General features: G+C 43.5%; 1 protein-coding gene and 1 long non-coding RNA gene across 2 annotated transcripts in view; one reads left to right on the top strand and one right to left on the bottom strand.

The window, feature by feature from the left end:
* Positions 1-6,928: 6,928 nt before the first annotated feature.
* LOC143661481 (uncharacterized) lies at positions 6,929-9,358 on the bottom strand. Its single transcript, XR_013164622.1, has 3 exons — positions 9,185-9,358; positions 8,200-8,286; positions 6,929-7,250 (listed from the first exon to the last, which is right to left on the bottom strand). It is a non-coding gene; the product is annotated as an uncharacterized LOC143661481 (long non-coding RNA).
* Positions 9,359-16,679: 7,321 nt separating this feature from the next.
* The window catches only part of RFX8 (regulatory factor X8), an 82,058-nt gene continuing 78,383 nt past the window's right edge, over positions 16,680-20,354 (top strand). The window contains exon 1 of the mRNA XM_077135077.1: positions 16,680-16,775. Coding sequence (XP_076991192.1) covers positions 16,702-16,775 — 74 coding nt within the window. The 5' untranslated portion in view covers positions 16,680-16,701. The remainder of the gene's footprint in view (positions 16,776-20,354) is intronic.

The following is a 20,354-nucleotide window of genomic DNA, read 5'->3' as shown; positions in this document are numbered from 1 at the left end:
AGGTGCTAAATGGGTGTAAAGTGCTGGCAGAACAAAGAAAAACCTGATTGCTGAAACTCTATATTAAAAAACATCTAACTGCTCCTGTTTTAATTTTCTAGGGCTGCTGGAATGCAACCCACCAGAATGGACTGGCTTTTAGTAGTGTTTTTTGTTGTTGATGTTGAATTCTTGTTTGTTTGTTTTGCTTATTTGTTTCTTTTGGGGGGAAGTGCATGGACCAGGAATCGAGCCCGGCGAGAATTCTACCACCAAAGTACTCTTGCGACCCCGTGAGCTGGCTTTCATAAAGGGGATTTATTTAGTTACAAATTTATAGTCCTTTGGAGGAAAGGCAACTGGCTTTCCCTGTCATATGGGAAGGCACATGGTGATGCCTGCTGGCTTCTCTCCCAGCTTCTGGGTTCAAATGGCTTCCCCTAGGGTGATTCCTTTCTGCATCTCCACATGTCTGGGTCTGAACTACTTCCCTCTCTCTTTTAAACCTCCAGCTAAATAAATTAAATGTCACTCATTACAGAAGGAACTCCCTTTAGTCGACAGCAGATGTGAGCACCCACTGATGAATTTCACATGCTGATGATTTAAGTCCACAGGGACAGAACAACTGGGCACCACCACCTGGCCAGGCTGACACATGAACCTAACTCCTACAGCTGCAAAACTCTCAGTTACCATGCTTACGTGTTCTACCAGGGCCCAGGACCTCAGACTGTGGGTCTTTTTGCTTCTTAAGACCTTTTGGTCTCACCAGAGTCACCAATTGATACTGGACAAAGGTGGTGAATTCTCTGCCTGACGTCCTCAAATGACCAATCCCTGAGATGCTGGGGTTGCAAAGAAAGAATTTACTGCTAGATGTGAAGCAGGAGAGCAGATGGCTTATGGACCCAAAAATCTGTCTCCCTGAGTCTAGGGGATTCAAGGTCTTCGTGGATTCTGACAAGGGGAGATGAAGTCATTACAATTTCAACACAAGTGTAAGCACAAAGGAAGGGAGACAGAGTTTTCATTTCAATGGTAAGTTTAAGTGGAAACCATTTACAGGTATAAAGGCATAAACTGGGCTGGAACCACTTAATAGCTGACTTAAGTTTTCCCATTAGCATTAGGGCATTTGCCCTTACAAATTTTTTAAGTTAAAAAAACAAACAAACAAAAATGGACAAAGGCACAAGATAAGGGCTTTTTGTGATTATTTTCAGGGATCAAGGCAGCTTTTCTCTATGTCTACTTTAATTTACCAGAAAGGAAAAAGGAATATTTATATAATGATTCTGTCATCTTGATCATTCATTAGTACTCACTCCTCGGTTACAAAACTATATGGAAAAGAAAAGCTGTGATTACAATAGAAGTCAGTATAGTGACTATCTTTGTAGTCAGGCAAGAATTATGATTAAGAAGAGCCAAGAGAAGCAATATTCCATTTCCTGATCCAGCTGGGGGTTAGAAGAATAGTCTACTTAGTAACATAAAGTACCAAGGGTCAGTAAGGTGTACTATGGGCTGAGTCCTGCTTGCAGTTATTTCTGTAAATAAAGTTTTATTGCAACACAGCCACGTTCATTCATTTACATATTGTCTCGTGTTGTTTTTTGCTACAAAACAGTTCAGTAGCTATGACAGAAACTGCACGGTCACAAAGTCTGAAATATATACTATCTGGCTCTTTACAGAGAAAGTTTAGCCTTGTTTTATACTGATTTGCTATGTTGTAGTTTCTATTTAATGCACATTTTGTAGATGCATTATATTTCATAGTAAAAAAGAAAAGGTTATAAAAGAATGCAATGTATAAGTGCAACGTAGTAGTATGTCCACATGGGTTGGTCTTGGGTTCCCATGAGAAGAACTTGGGGTGCAAGAAAATGCTTTGGGGGGTTGATTCTTTTTCAACTTAAAAATACATATCCAAGTTTATAGTGACTGTTTTAAAACATATATGTGCACACACACACAGAGTAGTCCTGTTATCTCTCAAATTAAGTAACTCTCTTACAGGGCCCACACTGCATTGTTAGGTAACAATGCTTGCCGTAAATTTGCTTCTCATTAGAAACAGAAGAAAAGCTAACAATGCACAATTAAATGGAAATACGGATTTAGTTCTCCCACATCTTCAAAGTTAGCTTGCTTTCTTAGTACAGAAATGGTAGAAAAAACTTGACAAAAACCATATACACTGTAGAGGAATTTTTCTCTAAGCGTACCAATTCAAAAAACTCTTAAAATTCTGATTATTGGTGGAAAATAATCTAGTTTCACTATAAAATAAAGTAAGACTTTTTCATTTTGTTCTTAGAAGTTTCCTTGTAAAAATATTTGAAAAAAGCCACTAACAGGTATAAGCAAGTTAATGTGACATTTTAACGCTGCTCACAACTGATAAGCAACTTAAAACTATTGTATTGAGAACCTATTATAAAACAAACAAAAATATTAGCAAAAACAACAAAATTACTACTCTTGACTTAGAAGATGACTAATCTTTTACCAAGTACCCCAGTCTCCATGGAGTAAAACTCAGGGAAGGAGAATCAGTTGTAGACACCATTCCATAGGATTTCAGTTTCAGAAGTGCCAAAAAAGAACTTACTTTACCTATAGGTGAAATTAATGGAATTTTTAAGATGGAAATTAAAATTAATAAAATGCATCTTAAGTACATGTGAAGTAAAAGACATATATTTATATAGATTCATCATAAACTATAAAATTTTTAGTTTAAGAAATTAAAGCCTGATCACTGAAGAATGAATTTTTTTCTGGGACTGCCTAATAATTATGCTTAACTGTTACTATGTTAACATCATGCATATACATATTCAAATATATATATATACATTTGAAACTATTAAAACTTTAATTTGATAGTCAATAGACAATAAGGTCCCACATTCGTTTATTAAAAATTAACATAAAGAAACAAAAACTGTACAAAAAAATGGCCTAAATCACTTTTTACTTTGAAACACCAATCTTGACAAACATCCCCTACTACCCCTTTTTCTTCTATTATGGCCTCTTCCTCTTCTGCAACAGCTTCCCTTTACTTGAATTTCACCTTAGGGCCAACATCTAAAAGTAGTATATCCAGGGGCAAGCCATCTGGAGGAATAAAATATCAGATAGTACTTCCTCAAACACTTAGTATTTCCAGTTGTACACATTCTCTGTTCTTCAGGGTCATTTTCCCAACTTTAAGATGTATATTCATGCTGATGTGCACACCTGTGATAGATCCCTGGATCTGTGTTCCATTCTTCATTTCAATGGTTACAGTTTCATGACTCAATTTCATAAAAAATCTCACAAGATTCATCTTAGTGGTGCTGACATTCTTTTGGTAGGATAGTGCACAAAATCACACAATGGAGGACCAATGCACTGGGATTATAAGTGGCAAGAAACACTTACTTCTGGGGTCCAGACACAAACAGCAGGAGGTGATTTCTTAATAGATGATTAGGAATTAGTCTTGCGAAGAAGGTAGAGAAGCTTCTATCTCTGGGAATATGGTAGACTATGTTACTCAGAATAATCCTATACTACCATTGAAAAACAACGTAAAATGCTGTACAAAATATATTTTATATATATTAAAAGTGTCAAAGAACTGACAAGTGAGTGAGAAATTACCACACAAAAATCTAAGTAGATGTGGAAACCTAGACAGCTAAGTGGAGCTCTGATGTTCCTTTTGCCCTGGGGCATCTGCTAATCTTATAAAAAATGAGCTTGGGTTTTCTTGATCTCATGGGATAATGGGATAAGGGTCAACACTTGGGGCCAGACAGATCAGGGTAAGGCTGGTTTTACAGGAGACCCTCCCTTTATAAGCTGGAGTTTAAATCTATTCCTTAAGCAAAACATCTCACAAGAAAACTGTAAGGAAAGTTGCATTGATACTGAGCAGAGCATGGGAAATAAAAAATTCCCTAAAGCAGTCATGACCACAAGAGAGTCCTTGTGTGGATTTGCAGAACAAAATCATATCACCTGGATGATTCACTAAGTTTGAAGGTTATTTTAAATTTCTCTTGGACTAGTAATGTCCCAAGACTATTGGCAGAAACAAGGACAAATTCTTTCTAGAGGAATGCACCTTCAGCCTAGGGTTCATAAAATTTCAAAGGATAACTCTTTCAAGGCAGAAGACCACACATAGCCAAAACAGACAAGTACACATGATGTACCTTGAGCAATAACTAGTAAAAGCAGTAGCTAGGAGAAGCTATATAGCAAAGACTTCAGCTGCTTAATCATCAGACATAGACTATAAAGCAATGGTACTTAGAGTAATTTTAAAACTAGGAACTTGTAAATATTTGGAGTAAAAACACTATGAAATATGACAGGACAATTGAGGAATAATCAACTAGAACTTTGAGAAATGAGAGATACAATAATTGAAATTAAAAATTCAATTAAAGAACAGAAGGTAAAACATATGAAAAATAGTTAAAAGGCTTGGAAAATAGAATGAAATGGTCTAGCATCCATTCCATCAGTGTTCCAGAAGAAGAGAAAAGAGAGAATAACAGCTGAAGAAATAACAGCTGAAGATGTCTGAAGAAATAACAGCTGAGAATTTTCCACAAATATGAAAGACAGCAATCCAATTCAAGAATTCAAGAAGCCCAATGAATCCCAAGCAAGATAAATTTATAACAAATTCACACCTAAAGCTATCATAGTGAAAATGAAGAAAACTAAAATCAAAGAACACTTAAAACAAGGCAGAGAAAAAGGACAGATTATCTTCATAGAAGCAGTGGGTATGTTTACTGACTATTCCACTGCAGCAATGAAAGACAGAAGACAATGGAATCATATCTTCATTTGTGGAAGGCTGTTTCTGCCAACCTAAATTCTAAAACCAGTGTAAACATCTTTCAAGAAAGTGAGCAAAATAAATATTTTTTTTCCTTTTTTGCATGGGCAGGCTCCAGGAACTGAACCACGTATCTGGTATGGCAGATGAAAATTCTGTCACTGAGCCACTATTGTACCACCCCAAATAAATACTTTTTAAGAAACAAAATCTGAGAGCATTTGCCAAGAGCAGAACTTCAATAAAGATAACTCTAAGATCTTTAGGTAGAAGGAAAGTTATTCCAGATGGAAGTACTGTGAAAGAAGGAAGAAGAAGCAAAAGAAAAGAGAGAACATATGGATGAACGAAACAAACTTTGATTACATAAAACAAAAGTATTATATCCAGGGGCAATAAAAAGATAAACGAAAATGAATGACAACCTTTTTATTTCTTTTTCTGAATTGATGCAAATGTTCTAGGAAATGATCATGATGATGAATATGTAACTATGTGGTGATGTTGTGGATTACTGATTATATATGTAGAACAGAATGATCATATGTTGAGAATGTTTGTGTTTCTTGTCATTTTTTTAAAAAATTAATAAAAAAAATTTTAAAGAAATTAATGACAACAGGAGCATTTTAGTAAGAAGGGTAAACAGAGGTAGGTGTTAAGATTCTTCTATGGTGCAGGAATGGGCTAAATGTATTGATTAGTTTAGACTTTGAGAAGTTTAATATTTATGTATGATTTCTAGAATAACCATTAACATAGTAACATTGGATATTCTTTTAAACTACTGTAGAATAAAAAATAGAATGGTAAAAATACTAAATTAATAAAAAATGAGGCAAGGAATAAGAGGAAAATAGTTTTTAATTATCCTGAAATTAGAGGGGGCTATAAATAATGAAAATAGTAACAGGTGCACTGAGGGTAGCTCATTCCTAAATGAAATCAGAGCAGCCACTAGCTCTCAGCAATCATTAGACCAAGGCACAGAATGAGAAAAAGAGCAGAGTCTCTGTTTCTCCTTCTCTGCAACCAGGTAGCATTTGACAGGCCGCCCAGCTTCCTCCCACACATTTGGTTCTTTCACGGTGTGGTTTTTAAACTTGTGGATTGTCCAAAGATGCAGCATTTCAATGGCTGATGTCCATCCCCACCCTCAGTACCAAATAGGTGTGATCCCTGGAGGGACCCTGCAGCCCCTCTTCCCTCGACCGGCCTCAGGCTCACGAAAGTCACTTTACCGTCCCCCTGTATTGTGAAGGTCCTCGCGGTACTGGCAAAGCTTCTCCTCCAGGAAGGAGAGTTGCCTTTGCTGGATTTGAGGAATTCTCTTCCTTGTGTAAGACAAATAGTTGCTTTACTTTTTTTTTTTTAGCAATGTGAGACCGAGTTTGGGAACCATTGTTTAAGCTTTCCTGTGCTGGGGTTTGTGATAAATCCAGACTTCTGTTTTGTTTTGTTTTTCTTCCTTGCAGAGGAAGTGAAATGCAGCAGGTCTCCCACCATGGGCTATATCGGATGTGGCAAAGGAAACAAAGTCAGGAAGTTCAAGTGATGGCTCCTGGGTCCAGACACAAGCACCACTTGCCCCCAACATGCAACAGAGAATATGATGCTAAAGCAAAAGATGTAAGACATGGTCTCTTTGAGAACCCCAGATTCAGGTTTCTAAGATCTCTTTTCATTAGTCATTCAACAAACACTTATTCAACACCTGTCACAGCCTGGCCCAAGTCATGCTGGTCGGTCTGTGCACTCGGGGAGCTCACTTTGTAGCAGGACAGCTCAGCACGCATACTGCTGGGGCCCAGTGTGAGCGGTGCTGTGACAGGGGTCCGTCAGGGGGCTGGGGGCGGGCAGAGGAGGCCCCTGCTTAAAATGGCTGTGGAAGAGGGGGTTTCGGGGAAGCCCTCCAGGACAGGGCAATGTTCCCTGAGGTCGGCCGGGCAGCTTGAGGCCAGGAGAAGATATGAGAAGAGGTCTAGCGCTCCCAGGCAGAAAAAGGCACTGAAATGTGCAAACATGTGGCTCCTTGAGGAAGGGCAAGTTCTCTGCCTTGGAAGGCTCCCAGGCAGGTGAGGAAGATGAGGCTGGCAAGCCGTTGTTCAAAACAGAAGCGTCTGTAAGAATGTTGGAAATCCTAGGCCTATACCTGAGGAGAGAACAGAATTCCTTAGGTGGGGAGTTGTGTCGCTGTGCTCATGTGTTGGTCCATCGGGGCTCTGGAATGCGCCAGAAATGTGGTTGATCATCAAAATTTAGGCAAAAATTAGACTTAGTGGTCCAAACGATGCAAAACTGCAGTGGTATCTCTAAGACTCAGCTTCTTTAGCTATGAAATTGTAAAAAGATCTACTCCTTAAATGAGTGAACATGGAAGTCATCTTTATAAGCTGTAAAGGATTGCCCAAACCTGGAGGAATGAGAAAAACGGGTATGTGAGAATCCTGCTTTCAGCACTTGCATGGCCGTCATCATGATTTGCAGCAGCATCAAAGGCTGCTGATTCTGCCCAGCCTGCCGCCAGGGAGCAGGGAAGACAAGGGAAGCGGAATAGAGAAGGGAGAGGAGAGGGAGCTGGGGGGCTGCAGGCAGGGAAGAAGGTGTGGGGACATCCGGCAGGGTCCCAGGAGAGGACAAGAGAAGGGGAAGTGGCTGGCTGTGTGGTGGGCGGATAAAGGAAAAAAGGGAATCTGTGAATAACACTCTGACTCTTTGCGTATTTGCTGGGCCGTTATGGTCACATTCATCACAAAGTTATGACCACACTCATCCTTTCTCAAATAAAGCTTCCGGACCAAGGACATACTAAGCCTGGTCAGGTTGCATCGTGCTTTGTAACACCCGGCTCAGGCATGCGTTCAAGGGCCGGCTAAAAAGAAAATCGGAGAAAATGCATTTGAATCATGTCAGAATGCTGAATGAGTCAAGCAGGACCAAATATGGGTTTTTAACTTTGCACACCACCCCTCCTTGGACAGAGCTAAATCCTCACATAGGAACAGCTGAGTGAGAGTGTGCTGGGCATGAGAAGGACCGAGCTGGGCTGCGGGGGGAAAGGAAAGCGTGGTGCCGAGTTTTCTTCTGGAACCCCAAGCAGCCAGAAGGTTCCATGGCCTCCTGTTCCCGCCGGTCAGGGCCGCTGCTCCGGCAGGAGAGCTGAGGGGCCTGCGCTGGGAAGGAAGCCCCGTCCTCTGCTTGAGGAGGGCGGCAGGAGGTGGACGTGGGGAGGAGCCAAAGCAGAAGAAAAGTGCACAAGGGAAGCAGGAGACCAGAACACTGGGCTTCCTTCCGGTCAAACCCCAGAAACCATGTGGTTTAACATGCCTAAGTCCCAGGAAAGCCCAGGAAATTGGACTCACCCCTGCTGGAGCTCACACCGTTGTTTCCTAAATTGAGTCCCTGGAACCCTACTGTCCCCAAGATGATCACTGGTGTGAATCAATGTTCTGCAAAACAAGCAAACAAACAAACCAAAACGGGGTGGCATGGGACACTGTAGACAATTTGGGAAACACTGAGTTTAATTGAATTAAACAGGACGATTTACTGCGGGACTTCTCAGGTCCTTTGATATGATAATGCACCTGTGAATCACCAAGATCGATAGGGTATTTGTGAGTTCCCAAAAAGATGCACTTTTTTTTTTCTTGTGGAATACCTCGTTGTACAAATATTTTGCAAAACACTAAATCAAAGTCCTAATGGTGCCATGTTAATGAAACACTCTTGGTAATTATACTGTCAATCACATTCTAGGGTTCATTTTTTGACAAGCTTAAGAGCATTTTTAAGCAGGTCTAAATGTGTGTGTGTGTGTATAAATATGCCTTTCATATCCCTCAGGAGAGAGCTCCAAAAATATATTTTTTTCAAAAATCTTATGGGTGATTGCAAACATCCACAGAAGTAGAGTGTAGAGTAAAACGAACTTCCTGTACCCTCACCCAGCTTCTCAGAGTCTTTGGGGCAAGCCTTACACCCATTTCTACGTTTCAATCAGAAACCGGCTCTGGCCGGTGACGCTCGTGGGTGCCGTGCAGGCAGGACCGCTGCAGTGTGTCCTGACTTGGGCTCGTTGTGGGAGACACGCTTTAGTTGATCGCTGATGTGATCAGCCACAGCTGCAATCTACGGACTGATGATTTAATACACCAGACTTCCGGCTTATCAGCCGGCCACAAAATATCCTTGTGGCAATGGTCAGGCCAGTGCTAGCCTGACCAGACAACCAGGCCTCATCACTAGGCCAAGATGACACCAGAACCTGACCATAACAAGGGCCTTCATACATGTTTGTTGAATGACTACTAAATTGTAGCCTTCCCTCTGCTTTGCCCGACGCACCAAGTGTCCTCTGAGATGACCGTTTTCAGGTTGGCGTGGAATCAGCCTGCTTCTCCCAGAAGCCTCAGGGAGTTGATGAATAAAACATATTACAAACTCATCAGTTTGTTATAAGAAAAGAAAACCTGCTCAAACTAGCTCGAGTGGAAAGGCAGGCTGTTGGAGGACACTGACGAATCCTGAAGAAATCAACTTCATGGGGGACGGCTGACCTCATAATGGAAGTTCTCGGCACCGACCCTCTCCCAGCTCTACCTGCCTGGCTTCCCGTGGCCTCTCCCCTTGGCAACTCCAGCTCATCTGCTTTCTGTGCAGGGTTCTAAAAAGTGCTGCCAAACCGAGTGGTCTCACTGGGGGGTAACAAGAGGCAGGCTGGACAGGTATGACCAGGAACACTCAGTAGAATGTGACTGAGAGAGGTGGAGAGATGCTTTTAAGGTTTTTGGCATAATGGTGACGTGAAAATTGTATTTGAAAAAGACAATCTTGACAACTGTTTATATCTTAGACTGGCTTTTGGGGTCTTAATATTAGTTGTGGTTTTTAACTGAGGCAAAGACACACTTCTTTTCCTAAGCTCTAGGCATTCACTGGGATGTGTTTACTTTTGTTCTCCAGCAAAGCACGCAGGCAGATGTTTTTTATTTTTATTTCTAGATTTTCCATTTTTCTTTCTTTTTTTATTGTGAAAAATAACATATATGCAAAAAGCAATAAATTTCAAAGCACACCACAACAATTAGTTATAGGACAGATTTCAGAGTTTGGTATGGGTTACAGTTCCACAATTTTAGGTGTTTCCATTTATCTGCTCCAAGACATTGGAGACTAAAAGAAATATCAGTATAATGATTCAGCAGTCCTACTCATTTGCTAAAGCCTATCTTCTCTTTTATAATTCCTCCTTCTCCTTTGATCCTTCTCCCAATCTTTAGGGTATTTGGGCTATGCCCATTCTAACTTTTTCATGTTGAAAAGGGGTGTTGATAATATGGGATGGGGGATGGAACTAGTTGATGTTCTGGAGAGACTGGACTCTCTGGGTCTCAGGACTTATCTGGCCTAGGAACCCATCTGAAGGTTGTAGGTTTCTGGAAAGTAATCATAGTGTATGAACGCTTTGTAGAATCTCAGATAAAGTCCTAGGTGTTCTTTTGGGTTGGCAGGAATGGTTTTGGTTGGGTTTTGGCAAAACATGATAGATAGCAATATCTAGTGGAAGCTTATGTAACAGAGGCCTCCAGAGTAGCCTCTCAACTCTGTTTGAACTCTCTCAGCCACTGATACCTTATTTGTTACAAATCTTTTCCCCTTTTAATCAAGAAGACTTTGTAGATCCCATGGTGCCAGGGCCAGGCTCATCCCTGGGAGTCATGTCCCATATTGCCAGGGAGACTTTCATCCTTGGATGTCACATCCAACAGAGGGGAAATGGTAATGATTTTACTTGCAAAGTTGGGTTAAGGAGAGAGAGTGGCCATATCCAAGCATAAAGTTTTCTGGAAGTAACTTGTAAGCATAACAATAGGTAGGCTCGGCTTCTCTGCTACATAAATAAGCTTCACAAGAGCAAGCCTCAAGGTCAAGGGATTGGCCTATTGACTTGGATGTCCCTAATATTTGAGACAGTATCAGGGATTTCCCTGGTGGTAAAGTTTAATAGTTTCGTATTTTTTCTCCCATTTTGGGCTTTGCCAATACTTTCTAATTATCTGCTCAACATATTGTGGGACGCATCTGGGCATTATATTAAGCTATATAGAATGATAAGCCTTCATTCCCATTTTGGGCTCCATGTGTTTGGGTTGTTTAAATCATCCATCCAAACAGGTTGATTATGTGCTACAGAAAATTTAGGCTTTGAACAAAATAAACCTCTCTTACTTTGGTCTCATAAAGTAGGTGAAGTTCTAAAATCCAATGACCCAATCAGCTTCGTTCTTAACTCTGTTGAAGCCTGATCTCTTTTTCAATTTCTTTAACAGTTGCTGTACATGGCAGTGCTGACTTTCAGGCCTGCAAAACTCATACTCTGAGTGTTAGGTACTCAAAGTTCTGGGAAATTCCAGATTTTATATATATATAGCATAGCCTCTCAAAATCTAGAAAGAACAATTACCGCTCTGGACCAAATGTGACTACTATAAGAGCTTACAATCTAGGTCCCAATTTCCATATTAAGTATTTTCTAAATGAGACCATACACTATTTGCTCTTTTGTTTCTGACTTATTTTGTATCACATAATGTCCCCCAGGTCTTTTCATCTCATTACATGCCTCATGACTTTGTTCCTTTCTGCAGCAGCACAATATTCGATCATATGTATGCGCCAGAGTTTGTCATTCTCCTTCTCACTCACTGTGTCTTTCAGCTACCTCCATCCATTGGACATCATGTTTAATGGCCAAAGTCAATAGTCCATGTCTCATATTATTCTCACTTAATGGTATAATCATCAACACTCTCAATTTTAGACAATTTTCGTTGCTCTCAAGGGAAAAATGACTGATAAACACACCCTGACCAAACAAAAAGTCCAAACCTCCTCTTAACTCTTGTCCTTCCCCCATAACTATTTACCCCTGATATTGCAAAGGTACTGTGCTGTCTTCCTGTCAAACATAGGTCATAGCTTGCAAGAGTAGTTTCCCCCATACCCTGATATTATAAACTCTTTGTACAAGATTTATACCTTTGAAGTAGTTAACGCAAGAAACTTATTTATATTTGCAGTGTGGGACACCTGGGTCTATACAACCCCTTTCAATCATGCTCACCTTCAATATGGCAATATTACTTATAGACCCAGTAATGAACTGCCTTCACTTCATCCAATACCTTACATTTAAGTTCAACCTCATTAGCTAACAGTTCACCCATCTCTAGTTTCTGTGTATCTCTAGGCCCCTTATATTCTGTGTCATAAACCTCTGAGTTTACCTTTACCAAGATCACAAAAGTGCAATCTTTCAGCAGCTATCCTTTTTTGTCTGGTTTATTTCACTCAGCATTATGTCCTCAAGTTACATCCATTCTGCCGTATGTTTTGGGACATCATTTTGTCTAAATGCTGCATAATATTCCATTGTATGTATATACCACATTCTGTTTATCCACTCGTCTGTTGATGGATCCTTGGATTGTTTCCATCTTCTGGCAATTGTGAATAATGCTGCTATGAGCATTGGAGTGCAAATGTCTGTTTGTGCTACTGCTTTCAACTCTTCTGGGTGTATACTGAATAGTAAATTGCTGAGTCATAGGAAACTCGATATTTAGTTTTCTAAGGAAACGCCAAACTGTCTTTCATAGTGGCTTGTACCATTATATATTCCCAGCAGCAGTGCATAAGTGTCCCAATTTCTCCACATCCTCTCCAACATTTATAGTTTCCTGTTTGTTTAATAGCAGCCATTCTTATAGGTGTGAAGTGGCATCTCATTGTAGTCGTTATTTTTATTTGTTTTCATTGTAGTCTCGATCTGCAATTCCCTTATAGTTAATGAAAATGAGCATCTCTTTATGTGCTTTTTAGCCATCTTCGGAAAAACGTCTATTCATCTCTTTAGCCCATTTTATGATTGGGTTATTTGTTCTAGGCAGACGCTTTTTAGAAAGCTTTCATACATTTCTCTGCTGAGAATTCCAATTGGTAATCCAGCAGACCGGGATCGTGTAACAGATTGAAAGGCAGTCTGATATCCTTTCTCTTCTTTCAGAAAGATGTTTCAAATGTGTATAATGTATTTTGTTTGGGGGAGGTGGCGGTGAAATTCATTTCATAGTGGGGATGGTATCATGAAATAATTCCACACAAGAAGGCAGAGAGCAAGCAGCTGTTGGGGTATGTTTTTACCAAAGAATAACATGAACTGCGAAGTAAGCTGAAGGTTTGTCACACCAAAAAGTCAGCGAAGGCTATAATTTTCAAACTGCTTTAAAAAAAAATAACTCCCCTTGCCCGCAAAAGTCTTTTAAATAGTGTTTATACAAATCCAAAGTAATTGCTTCAGTGTTCCTTTGCCCACTCCTTTGGAAAATTGTTAAATGTAATAGGGTGTGATTTAGAATTTTGCACACAATTACTATTTGGAAACGTGCCAGTCAATGTTACAAGACAGCTCTAATAAAACGACTTATTTAATTCCTACTAATCCTTTGCAGAAAAGGAAACCACGTCCCATTTTGGTTTTGCTTTTTTTTTTTTTTTTAATCAGATGTCTTGAAAATCCCACTTGTGCTGTAACAAAAGAGTTCAAATGTGCCACTCTTCAAATCAAAACATTCAGGCATTGGGCGGGCCGCGGTGGCTCAGCGGGCAAAGTGCTTGCCTGCTATGCCGGAGGACCTCGGTTCGATTCCCGGCCCCAGCCCATGTAACAAAAACGGAGAAACAGAATACAATAAAACAAGAAAATGTTTAAAAATGTTTCCCTTTCTTCCTTCCTTCCTTCCTTCTATCCTTCCTTCCTTCTCTCTGTCTTTCCTTTAAAAAAAAAAAAAAAAAAAAAAAAAAACATTCAGGCATTGCAGGAGAGGTGAAGCCATTCCTTTCATTCCAAAACCTCAGAGCTTGCACTGCGGAGTTTGCGCCAGCCTTCCACGTGACTTCTGCCAGAAAAAGAAAAGGGGAAACCATGAGTCGGGCGAGCAACCTCTGTGGCAGGGCTCCAAGTCATGGGTTTCAGATCAGAAATGGCAGAGCAGGGCTTTATGTGGGGTAGAGGTCCCCACTACGCACTTGCCCGGGAATGTGGCATTCCCGTGGGTTTCATCTGAGCATGAGCTCAGAAGCTCAGGAGATGAATGTAGACCCAGGAAAACTTAAACACAGGACAGCAATTTGGAACCTCTCCAGTGAAATTGTTTGCTTCAGGGTAGTTTGAAAATCTCCACAGCTTTTTGGATTAGAGTCCAACGGTTTTGGAAAGTCTCTTCTGGGCTGATGTGGGACATCATGTTGCCTGTGTTTTGTCATGCTCTGTCCCTGAAGATGTGGCCACTTTCTGCATTTCTGACCAAACACTCTCATACGCATTAGGTTGATCTTAGAACACAGCTATTGCCTGATGACACCTGGGTATAGTCACAAAAAATGAAAAACTGCAAGAATTCCATGAAATTAAGCACCCAGGATCAGAGGTGGTTTTGTGCAAAGACAGGGCACAGCTGGTGCCCTTTTAGAAAGTGAAATGAGCCTAAATGAATACTCTTGGAAACGAATTACATCAATGTATGCAAAAGAAGTCACTGTTCAGCTAAAAAAGGTGGAGTCTCTGGCAGAGGGAGATACACAAAATGTGAAATAAGGAGTTGGATTCAATCTGACATAAACTTTAAGGTTTATTTTCCCTTGTAATGGCATTAGACACTGGAGTTAAGATGCTAAACCTGGACTCAGATAGAGACTAGACTTCTCAGGTGTGAGAAATCATATGCATGGGCTTGGCTGTCTCATCTGGGAATGCTGCTTAATGACATTTTTTGTTTTGTCAGTTGCAATTAACCATTCTTTGAAAACAAAATGGATTTTATACCTAATTCTCCTTAGTGGTCTATGTGGCTATTTACTCAAGCCAAACAGAAGTCTTAATTATACAACTAGGGAAAAAGCCATGTGCAGAGGTCCAATTCCTTAGGACGGCACAATCTGTGAATACATTATCCCAAGTGTCACTGCAACAGCAAACACCTACCCAGAGTCTGCATTTATAAGACGGCTGATGACACTAGGGGCCCCATCTGTCACCTCTAGTAGAAGAAATTAACTGGCCCTTTTGAAGAAGTGAAATTGACCCCATGGCCTCATTTCTACAGCCTCTCACCAACCGGCTGCAACAGCTATGGGCCGAGGTTTGCATCTCCTAGCATCTAGCATTTGATGCAATGCGCAGGCAAATTAGAGACTTCTGGTCAACCAGAAGGTTGTGGGTTCACCATTGTATTTCCAAGGTCTGTCTTAGCGCTCTGTAAATATGCAAATATTATGTAACCAGCAGGGACATAACATGACTCCAACTGTGCCTGAGAGAACAGAAGGCTAGGTCCATGGTTATTTTCCGTCTCTGTGGAAGTGAGTGGAGGTCTGGGAAGTTTCCCAGGTGGTAGAAGCTGCAGCAGGACCAGCACATGGGACTGTACGGAGCCCTTGTTCACAGCCACTGAGCAGGCAGGAGGCTCAGGATGTGAGTGTCCAGGGCCAAGCAGAGCAGGTGAGGAGACACGTGGGGCTCCCTGCCCTGCCCTGCCCCACCCCAGGAGGACCTTCCACCTCTTCTAGAAATGACTGGAGAAGGGGAGCTGACCTCAAGAGAGCTGGCTTGGATGGTCTTTGTCCTATCACATCACCTCCTTGTTTCTTCTGTCCCCTCTCTCGCTGCTAGTTCTTAATCCAAGTAGCCATTGGGTCTTAGTTATTCAGCGGGGTCTCCAGGCCCTGACTGATACCAACTGCTGTCAACCTGCGTGTCACTGGACAACTGACCTACCTCCTGGCAGGGTGTCCAGGGAATCCCCTCTAGGTGCCCTTGCAGGGCTCCTGGGGCAAAATGGGATCAACTGTCCCCTCCCGGATGGCTTTTTTAAGAACCCAGCCCTGACCCGGGGAACTCAGTAAGACCAGGGGCCCAGGCCACTTGCGAATTGTGGATGTGCCCACTCACCCACCCACCCACCACCCATGCCTCCGACCGGCCTAGAGGGGAAATCCTTGTGAGGGTACAAGGCGCAATGAGACCAGGCTTTACCGAGCTCTTGTTATGCCCAATATTTTTTTTGTTATCTCATTTAATGCTCACCACCCCTTATAATTTTCCCACCAGGAAACCGGAACTCTGAGAGTAGCTGGGTCCCTCGAGGTCGCGCAGCAAGGACGTTAATACAGATGGCCCTGGCTGCAGGACCACCGCAGGGCAAGGGTCCTTGACCCTGCGCCCTGGGATCCCCTGGGACCGCCCACTCCATGAGCTTCGAGCAACCGAGATGTTTCAAAGCCCCCAGGCACGGTGGTTCTCAGCCGGGTATGCGCCCCTGGGACCCGGGAGAGCTGGGGAAAGCCCGTCTGCCTCGCCACCCCCGGACCGATGACCCCAGAATCTGCGAATGGAGCGTGGGCAGCGACGCTTTCGAAAATTGGCCAAATACGTCCACCGAGCCACGCATGGTGTTTTTTCATTTGTCGCGTTCCGTTCTGTGTGGATGTCGGGGTTTCCATCCCGTGATCGAGGGTGAGACCCCCCCTAACCTGCAGAGCGGGGCGCGGGGCGCGGATTCTCGGGGCTCGGGCCTGGCGGGCTCGATCAGCGGCTCCCCGCGCGCCCCGGGCTCGGGCTGGAGAGCTCGGCTCCCGGCCCCGCGCCCCCCGCCCCGCGCCCCGGCCCCGCGCCCCCCGCCCCGCGCCCCGCTCTAAAGTAAACAGCGCAGAGCGGCAGCGGCGGCCGGACGGGTGCAGCCCAGCGCCGCCGACGCGCACCGCCCGCTCCCAGCCTCGGCGCGGCGGGCCCGGGGCTCCCAGCCATGGCCGAGGGCGCGCCGGCCTCCCCCTCGGGCGGCGGGGACAGCCGGGACCTGCACAGCGGCATCGTCCAGTGGTGAGCGGCCGGGGCCCCCCTTTCCGAGGCTGGGCCTGGGGGGGGGGGCGCTGCGGGCGGGTGGGAAAGGAGGGTGGGGCAGGGCCAGGGGGAAGCGCCGCTCCCGCCGCCGCGGCGCCCCGGGGACCTCTGGCCAAGGCCAGGTGCGCCGAGGGACAGCCTGAGAAGTCCTTTTATAAGATGCCCCAGGACCGGCTCCTTGGAGGGCTGAGCGGCCGGAGCCGCGGATGGGAATCACACGCACGAACACACACAGACACACGCGCACACACGCACATACACACACGCACACACGTGAAGCCCTCTGGCCGGGGTCGCCAATGGGCAGTGCTGTGTTTCCCATGTGTGGGCCCCCCTGACGCTCACGCTTCCCGCGGGGAGCAACCCCGGTCCCACGGGGGACGTGCTGGTCCGCCCGCTGCGCGCACACATCGGAAAGCGCGTGGGCCTTGGCGAGGAGAGAAAGTGTTTTCTCTTAGCCTGAAATCCCAAGACAGCAGTTTCCTAACTTGAAGCGGAGCAGTTTTCTAGTTTTAACAAGGCATTACACACTGCTTGTGAAATTCACTTCTGGCTATTGCAGTAGAGGCGGAACAAGCGGGAAAGAAAAATACCCGTAGCACTTGGGATTAACCAAACCACGGGTTTCCGTGGGTCTCAGTACAGAGGAAGATAATTGAAACCAGCCCTAGAGCCTTAGTTTTACGAAGTGAGTAACCGTTAGTGATCGATCTACTTTTATTTCTTCAGTTTCAAGGACTATTTCTCAGGAAAGATTATCTGAAAAAGTTTTGGACATGAAATCGGAAAACGAAGGGCATATTTTTTATTATAACCTTAGTATGCCCAAACAGTTACCACTTCCCCCCAAAAGAAAATATCAGATCAGTTTTGTCCTACAGGAGAGAAAAAAAAAATCTAAAGAATAAATTTTGCATCATATACAGTATTTTTCAGACAGTTACACAGCAGCACCCAATCTCGGCTGTGCTTAAAAGATAGGATTTTGAGATTGAGAAATCTTCACATACAGCCCACACATGGCGTAAAATCAATGGCTCATAATATCATCACATAGTTCTGTATTCATCACCATGATCATTTTTAGAACATTTGCCTCACTCTAGAAAAAGAAATAAAAAGAAAAAACTCATACATACCATACACCTTGCCATTCCCTCTCATTGACCACTAGTATTTCCTTCTACCCAATTTATTATACCTTTTGTCTCCCCTATTATTTATTTATTTTTTATCTGTATTTTCTTACTTATCTGTCCATACCCTGGACAGATAAAAGAAGCATTAGACACAAGGTTTTCGCCATCACACAGTCACACTGTAAACGTTGTGTTATTATACAACTGACTTCAAGAATTAAGGTTAATTGATTATAACCATGTCAAGAATGTTTCTGTGTTTGTTTGTTGCCTATAATAAAAATATTAAAAAAAAAAAGAAGAAGAAAAAAAAGAATCAACGCTACTGGAACACAGCCCAAGTGTTTCAGCTACTTCCCTCCAGCCACTCCAATACACCATAAACTAAAAAGGGATACCTATATAATGCACAGGAATAACCTCAAGGATAACCACTCAAATCTAAAACCTCTCAGCCACTGAAAATTTATTTTGTCTCATTTCTTTCTTTTCCCTTTTGTTCAAGAAAACTTTCTCAATCCCTTAATGCTGGGTCCCCGCTTATCCTGGGATTTCTGTCCCATGTTGTCAGGGAAATTTACATCCCTGGGAGTTGTGTCCCATGTAGAATAGGAGGGCAGAAAATTTACCTACCGAGTTGGGTTAGAGAGAGAGGCCACATCTGAGAAACAAAAGAGGTTCTCTGGAGGTGACTCTTAGGCCTAATTTTAAGTAGCCTTAGCCTGTTCTTTGCAGTAATAAGTTTCATAGGGGCAGACCCAAAGATCCAGGGCTCTCCCTATTTATTTGGTTGTCCCCAATGCTTGTGAGAATATCAGAAATTCTTCAAACGGGGAAATTGAATATTTCCTCCTTTCTCCCCAGTTACCCAAGGGAACTTTGCAAGTACTTCTTTATTTACATTCCAGATCACTCTGGGATTTATGGGGGCATCACACTATCCTGGACAAACCAACAAAATCTCACACCCTATTTAAGATTCCACGTACTTATGGTGTTCAACTAAACTGACCATGTGAGTTAAATCAGGAAATGCACCACCGAAAACATAAATTTTGCACCCAATAAACATCTTTCCCTTTAGTCTCACACCGACGTTGAAGTTTCAAAATATAGACGATATCATCCTTTACCCTGTATTCTGATTTAACTTAGTCCTGTCCAGATCAGCTTTATTCATATCTCTACTTCGAAGTCTGATCCCTTTTCTCAACTTTTTAAGCAGTTCCTGTATGGGGTAATGCTGACTTTCATAGCTTCAGAGCTCACGAGTCTCAGGTGTCATATAAATACCTGAAGTTTCTGAGAACTACCATGTTATATAAAGAACAGCTCAGTTTGGAGATTGCTCTTAACTATTTAGTAAATTAGAAATAGTAAACTAGTAAATAGGAAAATAATAAGCTATTTAGTAAATTAGAGTTTCCAAAGTTGGACATGTGCCACCCAGACTTGTAAGAATACAATGGTTCAATTAATGGAAGCATGATTTGGAGCTGCAGAAACTACCTAATGCCATTCTAAAGGCTGCCTGTGACCTGCCAGGACCGGGCTGCTGGCGGGGCCAGGGCTGTAAATCCCTCCTGGGGTGACCGAGTAGCCCGAGGATGGTTGGGAACTCAGCGGCAGCCCAAACTAACCTGAGTCCCCGGCACCGAGCCCCTCCAAGGCAGGCCCCTGACCCAGGGTCATGTGCTTCAAGTTTCGGGATGGGAAGCATTTCCTCGTGGAGGCGGGTCGTCATGCACCCCGTCTCCGGGGTGGCACGTGGAGCAGATTGTTGCTATGTGGTTTTGGTAATGGTATTCAAAACCCAGCTCGGTCTGTGGTCTGGAGTCGAGGTGCCCTGGAGAAGTTCCTGTGGACTGAGCAGGCCAGCTCCCCCCACAGGGGCAGCACAGGGGCGGCCAGGGAGCCCTCTCAGGTTCCCTCCCTCCAGGCACCCCCCCACCCAGGCACCTCCCCCCCCCAGGCTCCCTCCCTCCCAGGCTCCCTCCCCCCCTGGTTCCCCGACCCCGCACCCAGGCGCCCCCACCAGCCTCCTGAGATGGGGTTTCTTGGTACCATGTGGAAGAAACGCCCTGTTTTCAGCATTACTTCCCATTGCTTGGCTTTCCAGTTGGGCATGTGCTGGGTTCCCAAAGCTCCTTAGAGACATCAGTGCCTCGGAGAAGGAAGGGTCCTGCCCTGAGCTCAGCTGTCTGGGGGATCGGGAGGAACACCTGCTTAGCCGTCCAAGGCTTCCGTTTCACGGACAGGATGGCGAGCAGAGAAGGGCCCGGTGGCCCGGGCAGTACAAAATGACAAAGAGTGGTGACCTGACTCCCCCAGACCCCTGCTTTCAAACCTCAGATGGAACCCGATGCGTCTTCAAGTCCAGATGCATGCTGAGCGCTGGCTGTAGACAAAACAACTGGTT

This window comes from Tamandua tetradactyla, chromosome 17 (assembly GCF_023851605.1).
Source record: "Tamandua tetradactyla isolate mTamTet1 chromosome 17, mTamTet1.pri, whole genome shotgun sequence".
Lineage (NCBI taxonomy): Eukaryota > Metazoa > Chordata > Mammalia > Pilosa > Myrmecophagidae > Tamandua > Tamandua tetradactyla.
The sequence above is the reverse complement of the archived record's forward strand: the minus strand, read 5'-3'. Positions and strand labels throughout refer to the sequence as shown.